Source organism: Hibiscus syriacus, unplaced genomic scaffold (assembly GCF_006381635.1).
Source record: "Hibiscus syriacus cultivar Baekdansim isolate YM2019G1 unplaced genomic scaffold, ASM638163v2 tig00116962_pilon, whole genome shotgun sequence".
Lineage (NCBI taxonomy): Eukaryota > Viridiplantae > Streptophyta > Magnoliopsida > Malvales > Malvaceae > Hibiscus > Hibiscus syriacus.
The window spans coordinates 3,943,231-3,953,597 of NW_024063488.1; the positions used below are offsets into that span (position 1 = coordinate 3,943,231).

Sequence of the window (10,367 nt, forward strand, 5' to 3'; positions counted from 1 at the left end):
AATTGAATGAAGAATTGATGATTTTCGGGCTTAAAATACAATTTATGGGTAGAGGGAACTGATACCCTATGAATGGGTATCGATTCCCCCCTCTTGAACGAAAAATATCAGTATGTTCAGGGGGTATCGATTCCCCCTAAATGAAAATGGAATTTGGTTCTTTAATTTGGTTTAAGTTGTTAACATCAAGTTTAAGGTTTAGGCTTCTGATAGTTGTTTTGAAATGTTATATTTATGTAGATATTGAGTCTAAACAAGTTCCGGAATAATCAAAGGATTAGGATCGAATCAAAGCAAATAAGGCTAAGGTGAGTGCAATTTTAATTGTACTTATATTATTGAACGAACATTGGCTTGCGATGAGCTAGTGATGGAGTTACTATGGTAAGAAGTGACTCCTAAAATGTTATTTGATTTGTGATGCTTATATGTGCATGAATACATGAAATGGGTATAGCTTATTATATGTTATATGATATGCATAGACATAAGAGCATAAAACATAAGATATATGATATGATATACATGATTATATGCATATGTGATATATGCTATGAGACATGACCAATGTGAAATAAGATAAGCTATGTGATATGATATGAAATACATGGTTACACATACATGTGGTATATGACAGAAAAGAAAGAACAAGTAATGAGAAATGTATTCATTGCAAATGCCCATAGTATATGATACGAGAGCTATATGTATAGTTGGCATGCCAAGAGTCGAGGGTATTGTAGTCCTTCGGGACGTAGTGGTCCTACGGGACATATATAGCAGTCCTTCGAGACGAATACTGAACAAATGTTCGGTGCCCATGAGGGAATTTATACGAGCTGTGGTGACAACATTAGTGCACAACCTCAATGTACTCACATACCTTTGTTCTCAACAACAATATACATGGGCAATTGAAATATAAATTAAAGTGAAAGTGATGCAAAAAGGTAAGTTTCATGTGTGCATGACTTGGTTATATATGTCATATGAAATATATACATGCATATTGAAATATCATGATCAAATGGTAAGAATGCATATTCATGAATCTACTGTTACATGTTTATTTATTGCCTCACTAAGTTTATGACTTAGCGTGTAAGTGATTTACACGTAGGTACCAAGAAAAGAGAAGAGCAAGAATAGAAGTAGCATGGACAATATTATTACTAGAAGATCATATCAGAAGTAATTGACAAAGTAGTTATTTTGTTGTGTATAGAGTGTTGGCATGTAATAAGTCGTTAATTATGAACACTCTGATCGAGTTTGTATTTTGTGGTCTCTTTTATGTAAATTAACATATTTTGTTTTAAACAAAGTCTTAAATTCCCGAGGTTTTTCTTTAAGAGTCAAAGTTTGAAAAGTCAAAGTGACACCTCGGACTCGTATTCGAGTCGGGTACGGGTTGGGGTGTTACAATTAATGGCATCAGAGCTAAGGTTTAGTCGATTCTCGGCATAAATCGAAGTCTAGAGTGTTTTATAAGGTATACATGCCAACAAAATAGTGAAAACTTATGATCTGATGGAATAGTAAGTATACTGTTATGCTAATAGAACTATATGATTGTATTTTTATAGATGTCCGGACAAGGTAGTTCTAGAATGAAGCAGGAGATGATATACCCGCTGAAAGCAGTAATTCACCTGCCTTGGCCAGGCAGAGTGAAGAACAGACACCCTCTGGAGTGCCTGTGAATGATCAAGATGTATTCTTTAGAACTTTAGACGCAGTATTGACGCGTTTTCAACCTCCTGTTACTTCAACTCCAAAAATGAATGTTGCAAAAGAGTTGAAGGGTTTGGCTTAATGACGTGAAAGTCATGCTTGAGGGACTTCATTGTTCCGATGCTGAAAAGTTAGATGGAGTGATTTCCTTGTTGATAGGACAAGCGAGGATCTGGTGGACCAATGTTAAATTGAGGATGTCTAACAATCAAGTTACTTGGTCATTGTTTTTAGAAGAATTCAAACATAAGTACAACGGAGATCAATTCATTCGACAAATGAAGCAAGAAAAATATATTGAGATGGTGCAATATATTTATTAAATAAGATAGATGTTTGAATCATGATGTTGCGAATAATATTTAGTTCATATTATTAAATTAATAAATTAAATATCGATAGTTAAATAATTAATAAAAGATAAAAATATCATTTTCTCATAATATATTAATTAATCACAATGCTGCTTAGAACATACCAAATGGAAGCAAAGATCCTCTTTGAATTGGTCATGGAAAAATAGCCTCAAATGCAACAAACCATTTATTTGTTCTTTTTAATTTATTTAATCATTTTCGTCATCAATGGAAGAGCTAGAAAACATCCATTTGTGTTCATTTATGATAGCTTATATATATATATATATTATGAACAAGCAAGCAATTAAGTAAGACCTTGTCAAGCTTAAATATTATATTCACTTTGTTTCCCATATAAATCCAGTTTATAAAGCACTGAACTTTTCATCCGCTATAGCTGAAACTAAAGAACGCTTCAGTTGATAAACTGAAAGAAGAAGGGGAGAAATGGGTAGGAAAAGAAAGAGTGTGGAAATGGCGGAAGTAGAAACGGTTGGGATGAAATGGTTAAAGAAGCCGCCGCAGCAACCGCCGGACTTGGCGGCGTTAGGAGGACCAGGAAGCGATACGTGGGTGTGAGGCAAAAGCCATCTGGGCGTTGGGTGGCGGATATCAAAGACACTATACAAAAGATAAGGGTTTGGTTAGGCACTTTCGATACGGTGGAAGAAGCGGCGAGGGCGTACGATGAAGCCGCTTGCCTGCTTCGTGGTGCGAATACGAGAACGAATTTCTGGCCTTGTTCTTCATCGTCATTGAATTCGACTCCAGCCCTTTCTTCGAAGATCAGTAATCGTCTTCTCCAAAGGATCAAAGCTAACAATAATCCGTGTTTTCCATTGCCGCTGTCAACTTCTTTCTCGCCACCGCCTGTTACTGTCAGCCAGCAGCAGCCATTGTTGCAGCAAGTCGAGGATACCACTCATGGTTTCCTCGACGATGTTCTCGAGGGTTTATCGACGTCAAACGATGAAATTTTCAATGCGATGAGCGTTGTTGAATCATGTCAAAGTACTGATAACGAAGATTATTCCAGGAGAGAATCGGATTCCGATTCAGGAGATGGAAGGGCATTGGATTTCCAGTTCTTGGATGAGATTGGATTTGAGTCGTCTTGTAACTGCTCTCCTTTCCAGTTCGCTGAAGAGCTTCAAGTACCAACAATGGCGGCTGAGAATTTCACAGATGAACACTCGATATCGTACGAGAGGAAATTCTCGGCTTCACTCAACTCATTCAATGGGATTTCGGAGCTGTTGAAAAGGAAGCTCGGGTCAGAAGCTGCCATGGCGGAACGAATATCAGAGCAGTTAACAAAGCTTTCATATGCATGCAAGAAGAAGAAGATGATGATTCGGGAGTGGCGGGAAAAGAAGAAGAGAAAAGACAGCAAAGTTCATTGGATTCTTCGAGTACAAGTGAAACTCATGAGGGTGAATCTCTTTGGACCTCACTTGATCTTCCAACCATTATTGCTCTGTTAACCAACTCATCGTAGGGTTCTATTCCACTCATTATTGTTTAGGTTTAACTTTGAATTGTGTCCGTTGACTTAAAAAAATTAAATTAATTGAATTAATGATTGTATTCTATAACTCTAATTTTAAGTTAAAACAAATTGAGTTGTTCGAATATTATTTATAATATTATAATACATATTGACTTCAATTTATTAACTTTTACTAACTATATATATATTTTCATATCTCTTTCCGTGTTGTAATGTTATTTAATAAAATAAATATAATTTAAAATTGTAAAATATATTTATAATGTTATTTTAAAAAATTATATCTTAGAATTAAGTATTTATAGTTTCCGTGTTGTAATGTTATTTAATAAAATAAATATAATTTAAAATTGTAAAATATATTTATAATATTATTTTAAAAAAAGATATCTTAGAATAAAGTATTTATAAGAGCATAAATGAATCAAGGAATTAATGGAAAGAAAGAATTTATAAAAATAACAGTCAAAAAGTGCAAATTAAATAAATTATGAGATTAAATTGAAAAAAGAGAGTAAATTTGTAGTTAAAATATGAATCGAGGTTACATAAGTATCCTACGATGATAGAAGAACATGTGGTTCAATTTTGATCAAAATAGACTAAAAATGAAATTGAAGAAATGAAAAAGAATTATAGAAAGTTCAGGGACTAAATTAAAAAAATTATTATCAAAGAGAGAAATTGAAAATACATAGATATTCTCTAATGGTTTAAGAGTATGTGATTCAAATATAAAAATCAGTAAATCTTAAATAACATTTTAAAGTTATTTTTACTGTTTTAAGTATAAATATTTATTTTACATTGAAAATAAAATTAATTAATCAACAAATTCAGTTTAAATAACTTTTAAATTTGTGAACCATACCACACATCTCATCCTGTAAAGTCCAACAACCATATACAAGAGGAGAATAGATTGATCAACTAAAACCTGATATCTAACACATGAATATACAAATAATGACCTTCCAAAACACGAAAAATCGAAGGAAAAAAAATATATCCGAGTTGAATACGTACTTGTATCGTACGCTTACACCCAAGTACATGGAACAAGAAAAGGATCATCAAAATTTCGACCTATGTAAATTCCAGAAGACCAAGGTAAATTCTATCATGATAATTCATAAAAATTCCCTTAGGTTCCATAACATTGTTGAAACCCTAATCACCAGTAAAGGCACAGTATCAGAAGCTGGACTAACATACATAACCGAGTAAGTAATATTCCCTTGGCCAACTCTAGTGTCTTGAGAACCGGCTCCACACACACACACAAAAAGTTATATACATAGAATGTTGTTATTCACATGCATCATAGGAGATTCATGGAGAAGGATCCTAGGAAATATAGCATACTCGTTTTAGAGGACCCGGAGCTGTGCGAGGAATGCAGCACAAAGATCCAGGAAGAGAAACTGTGGCCCCTGAACCCTTTGAAGATCCAGCAGATACTTCTCCTCCCTTGTTTTGTAAAGCTGTTGATATCCGTGGCAGAAGAAGTGTTAGAATGTTTATTGAGGACTTTCGATATTCTACAACTACACAGCACGGTAAAATTCTCATGTTCTCTCACAATAATCAGTTCTGACATTACCTGCACTTCGAATTTGACAACATTAGGTAACTTGGCAACACCGTCATTTTCAATAATGGTTGATTCGTCGCCAAAATAGTGATTATTGTGCACGGGATTGGTGAGCATGCCTTCATTAAGACCAGGAATGCTAGGAAGCCACCTGCACTTCATGTTGTAATGCCCTATCTTCTTCCAACAGACATTGAGTTCTTGCAAAGCTTTGAGAACTTCTGTCATGATTTCACGAGGATGTGCCCGAGACTGTGAATATAAAAAAAGAAGTTAAACTCTGGGACATAAAAGGAGTTGGTTCAAGTAGTGGCCGTCCACATGTGCTACATGCCAACTCTAGTCTTAATTGTCTGAACTTCTTAATTAGTATCAGCCACATTTATCATGTAAGTTATAGTTCATTTTTCCCCATAGTAAGTCATTGTCAGAAATAAAAGCACGGACATTAAAATGCCTATCGACTGAAGCATAATCACCCACAAGACTACAACCGATATCATACAAAGTCAGTGTAGGAAAACTGCTTGAGACTCGAACTCAACCTGAAGTCCAAGAGCCCATTTCCTCTCGAGGCCTCTTAAACTTATTGCTTGATAATCAGCATATCCTGGAAGGCGGTGTCCAACAACTGGAGATGTAGGTTCACTTGGATGTAAGCGATTGAAGCCAGATTCCTAAAATACATATTAAAAAAGAAAGAGTCTGAACTCAATAAGAAAGTGAGGGAAGAAGAAAGACGATGTCAATTAACCAGTGTAAAAGAAATAGGTCCTAAACAGTGGATTCTATAACCATGAGGCGGCTTTAGATAAGCAATGTCAACAATAAATAAAAAAATTACAACTAAAACGCACCATAGTTTCTTGAAACTCAGCTCCAAGATAGCCACTTGAGACTCGGAAACGATTGTCCAATAGTAAGTAATAAGCAACAGTTCCCTGGAAGATAATACAATAAGAAATAAGCAACAGTTCCCTGGAAGATACTCAACAGTAGGCAACAGTTCCATCAAGACAATGAGTTGGAGAAGAATAAACCTCATTCTGAATTCTATTGCGAAGAGATTCAACCAGATGATTCCTTTCAAATCCCATTCTGACCACTTCCTGAAGGATCTCTTCATCAATCTGTAATTATGTTTCAATCAGACACTAGAACTAAGACATGGCATAATATCAAGTATTGAAATTAAAATTATCTAATATTAGCAGAATTAAGAACTTCTCAGGGACAACCAAATCACAAGCTAAATCTCATTATATGATCCAGAAAACATCTAAGCAAGGCTTGTGTCACTTATGGGGTTGGGAATAGTAGGGAAATAGGTTATTGGAGTAAATCTATTTCCAAAAGTCCAATAACAAGCAAGAAAACTAAATGATTACGAAGTACCTTACATTAAACTTAAAGGTATGGGTGTTGAAAAGGTTCTCCCTGAAACAAAAACTGTAGTATTCGGTATTCAATGTACCAAAACTACATCCAGAAGCTAACAAGAGTTCAGAGTTTCACAAGAAAGTGCAGTCTAGGTACACTTTTTCAACCCTGATGGTTACTTTTAAGTTATCATATTACGTCAATGCCTTTCAGCGTTTAATATCGCAGTATATAAGCTATTTACAACTGAAGTTGAACACTTGAACTTGGGAGAAAACAGAATCAACAACCTTTCTAGCTTGTTGCATTGTATCTGGTGGGGGGACAGCTAAATATCTTGGAAGATGTGCTTGAAACCACGGATGCAGGCGGATCTCAGGAATGGTCATTCTTTTCATTGGATCTACCACAAGCATCCGTGGAATCAAATCTCTAGCACCAGGAGATAAATGGCTTGGAAGTGTGTATATTCCACCCTGACGGAAAAATAATGCCAAATACAAGGTATCAGCTCTTTAAGGACTTAAGAATGTAAGAAACATGCTTAAAAACGAAAATCTGATTCCAAAATTATTGACAGAACAGAAATACAAAAAAGTGAAAATAAGATGAGCATAAGCATAGAATTAGCTGATAAATATTTTTGAAAGACATACGAGAAACCTTGGACTAAAATATGATGTCACTTACCTTTATTTTCTTAAAGAGGTTTGGAATGTTTTCATCATCAAAAGGAAGGGTGCCACAAAGAAGGGCATATAATATAACACCACAGCTCCATACATCCACTTCAGGTCCAGCATACAGTTTCCCAGAAATAACCTATAACAATGGAGATCCATACACATTAGGAAACGCCATCTTGACAGGATACAAATTTCAATTAAATTAAAGAAAACTGAAACAATGTGAAAATAAATGTAAGAAATCCACCATTAATTTAAAATTCACGGACTCCTACCTCTGGGGCAGCATAGTTTGGGCTACCACAACTTGTCTTCAGAAAATGACCATCTCTCATAATGTTGCTCAAGCCAAAATCAGCAATCTTCACATTGCATTTGGAATCCAGAAGTAAATTTTCAGGCTTCAGGTCTCGATGAACCACCATATTTCTATGGCAGTACTCCACCCCAGAAATTATCTGCTTAAAGATTTCATACATAATTTCTAAGAAGAAAAAGAATGACGGTAATTAATAGTAATAAACAATAATTTCCAACCAGACCTGCTGAAAAAAGTTACGAGCCTCATCCTCCTGCAATCTTCCTTTCTCCACAATATAATCAAAGAGTTCTCCGGACTTTACATATTCCATTACAACGAAGATATCTGTTGCTGTCTCTATGACCTCATAGAGTCGTATGATGTGAGGATGCATAAACAATCTCAAAATTTTAATCTCCCTTCTAACTGCACCAAAGAGTAAGCCTTCCGCATTCAATAATTCTATGGAATTTGACAACGACATGCAAGAATCCATGCAATCATGACTCAACCAAGCATAACATGGGTTGAGATTTGAGAAACCTACTAAAGGTCCTCTTTTTGTTTCACTCAATGAATCATTTTCATTTTAACAACAATGAAGAATCAAGACAGTTCATAAAGTTTGAATTGATAACTTTTTATTTTAGTTCTGAAAGCAAGATAACATGCAGAAAAAGTAATAAGTAATAATCAAACTGAACCTAAGAAATTCAATCCTTCAAAATAACAAACTTTAAAAAAAATCAATCGGAAAAAATAACAAGAAACCTAATTTATAATCAATGGTAGACTTAAGGTGTGCTTGATAGAGCAAAAATGTGGAAAGTGAAAAGAAAATAAATTTTGAGTGAGCTTGGTAATGTATTTTTAAATGTTTAGCATTATTCTTTAATTTTCCAACTCTACCAAGCTATGTTTTGGAAGAAAATTATTTGTTCTTTAATATTATTAAAATATATGTATTTTCTTTCAAATTTCTCTCCTCCCATTTTTCATCTTTCCAATTTTCTACCAAACAAAGCATATTTATGTCGCAAATTTCGTTAAACTAACAAAATTACTATATTCTTAATTCTCAAGCTATTTTTCTTACTTCCGCAGCTAAACAAAACCTAAAATTCTATCTCTAAAACCAAAAAAATGAAGGAGAAAATTCTCACAAAAAATTTACCTTTTTCCTCCATCTCCATATTCTTAATCTTTCTCCGATTAAGAATCTTAATAGCAACTTTATAACCAGTGGAACAATGTTCAGCAATTTTAACCTTTCCGAAGGAGCCGATTCCAAGCGTTTTTCCAAGCTTGTAATTCGATAATACATTATCCGCTCCACTTCCTCCTCTTCCTCCTGATCCATCCATTTTCCTTCCCTTTTTTACTTAAAGAAACGCAAAAATATATTAAAAAAATCAAAATCAATTGAATCAAAGCTGTTAGAAATTTTTAGAATTAAGTGTAAGATTACCTGATTCGATCGGAACTACCTCCGCTAGGTTTTGTTTTAGATAGAGAATCCAATCGGAGAAGAACTAGCCAGCGAGTTTTTTTTATTTTTTTATTTTTTTATTTTTGGACTAAAAATCTTACTTTCCCCCCTAGTTTCTACCCTTAGGATTCGATAGAATAACAGTGATCCCCCTTCTTTGTCGTTTTCTTCGATTTTTAGATTTTTAATCGAAAAAAGGAATAATAAGATATCTGGTACTTTTACTTTGACAGAAATTTCCAATATGGTATTTTTACTTTTAAATTGTTCAATCTGGAACCTGTACTTTTAAATTTGGTGCAATGCCAAAAATAGCCCCCAACATTGATCAAGATGGTCATTTTGGCCCCCAACGTTTTACTTTGGGACAAAAAACTTCATCTATAATGAAAATCATAGTTAACACACGATTAATGCTCCAAAATATGAGTCTTTTTTAACCTATAATGAAACATTGAGGGGTAAAATGTCTCATAAAAAAGAATAAGAGACAAAGTGATTATTCTGTCAAATGTTAGGAGGTCTTTTGCCTTAAAATAAAACGTTTGTGGGTCAAAATGCTCCAAAAAAATAAAATAGGAAGCAAAATGACCATGTCAATAAGCAATGGGGGTTAATTTTGACATTATAACTTTATATTTTTCAATGTGATAGATGTACTTTGACAAATGGCCAATTTGAAGAAAAAAAATCATTTTTAACGGTAAGAAGGCTAAGCCTTTATATCATGAAATTATGCTTCTTCGAATGAGGATGATTATGTAGGTCTCTAGAAAGAGTATCAACCAGTAAAGATGGTGCATCCCAGAAAAATATGAATTGAGCCATCAGACTTGGCTTGTAGTTTAGTAAGAGAGTTGGCGAGAAAGTTCGCCTCTATCCTAGGGATAGGCATGGGTCGGATTTTTAGTCCATCTGACTCGATCCGAGAATAAGAAATCTTCCATCTAATATCTGATCTGACCCGATATATAACTTAAAAATTCGATCAGATCCGACTCGACCAGACCCGAAATAATAATAAAAATATTATTTTTATTCAATAAAAACAATGACTTAATTGAAAAAAATAATATATAGAAGGGTATTATTGTAATTATTTCTAAATATATAAAGTAAAATTATATATTTTTTGGGTCGGATATTTTCACATAAACCCGACCCGATCCGAATATCACATTAAAAAAACTCAACTCAACCCGACCCGATATAAACATGAAATTTTAAAAAAACCCTGACCACATTAGATCGGATCGAGTTCGGATCTCATGCCAATCTCGCTGATTAGAACAAAGTCTAATGTATAGGGTTTCG

The 10,367-nt window shown here is 34.2% G+C and overlaps 2 protein-coding genes across 3 annotated transcripts; one reads left to right on the top strand and one right to left on the bottom strand.

The window, feature by feature from the left end:
• The first annotated feature begins 2,596 nt into the window (after positions 1-2,596).
• On the top strand, positions 2,597-3,577 carry LOC120190236 (ethylene-responsive transcription factor ERN1-like). Its single transcript, XM_039193340.1, has one exon. The coding sequence runs from the start codon at positions 2,597-2,599 to the stop codon at positions 3,575-3,577; it is 981 nt and encodes a 326-aa protein (XP_039049271.1).
• LOC120190728 (SNF1-related protein kinase catalytic subunit alpha KIN10-like) lies at positions 3,461-9,137 on the bottom strand. 2 transcript variants are annotated; one of them, XR_005522639.1, is made up of 12 exons: positions 9,033-9,137; positions 8,739-8,946; positions 7,806-7,990; positions 7,539-7,721; positions 7,268-7,399; positions 6,868-7,053; positions 6,238-6,327; positions 6,055-6,138; positions 5,743-5,874; positions 5,207-5,449; positions 4,892-5,087; positions 3,461-3,476 (listed from the first exon to the last, which is right to left on the bottom strand). XR_005522639.1 is itself a non-coding variant. In XM_039193769.1 (11 exons), the coding sequence occupies exons 2-11, from the start codon at positions 8,926-8,928 to the stop codon at positions 4,974-4,976; spliced, it is 1,539 nt and encodes a 512-aa protein (XP_039049700.1). In that variant the 5' UTR covers positions 8,929-8,946; positions 9,033-9,137; the 3' UTR covers positions 4,704-4,973. The 2 variants fall into 2 exon arrangements, 1 of the variants encoding a protein (XP_039049700.1); XM_039193769.1 differs by lacking the exon at positions 3,461-3,476 and having other exon boundaries at positions 4,704-5,087.
• Between the last annotated feature and the right edge of the window lie 1,230 nt (positions 9,138-10,367).

What these genes read in the sequence shown, in the direction of transcription:
- LOC120190236 (XM_039193340.1), top strand. Translation starts at nt 2,597, where the DNA reads ATGGTTAAAGAAGCCGCCGCAGCAACCGCCGGACTTGGCGGCGTTAGG.
- LOC120190728 (XM_039193769.1), bottom strand. Translation starts at nt 8,928, where the DNA reads ATGGATGGATCAGGAGGAAGAGGAGGAAGTGGAGCGGATAATGTATTA. An exon ending in ACCTCTTTAAGAAAATAAAG is followed by an intron (nt 7,054 to 7,267) that starts GTAAGTGACATC and finishes TTTTTCCGTCAG; the next exon opens with GGTGGAATATACACACTTCC. An exon ending in GCAATAGAATTCAGAATGAG is followed by an intron (nt 6,139 to 6,237) that starts GTTTATTCTTCT and finishes ATTATCTTCCAG; the next exon opens with GGAACTGTTGCTTATTACTT.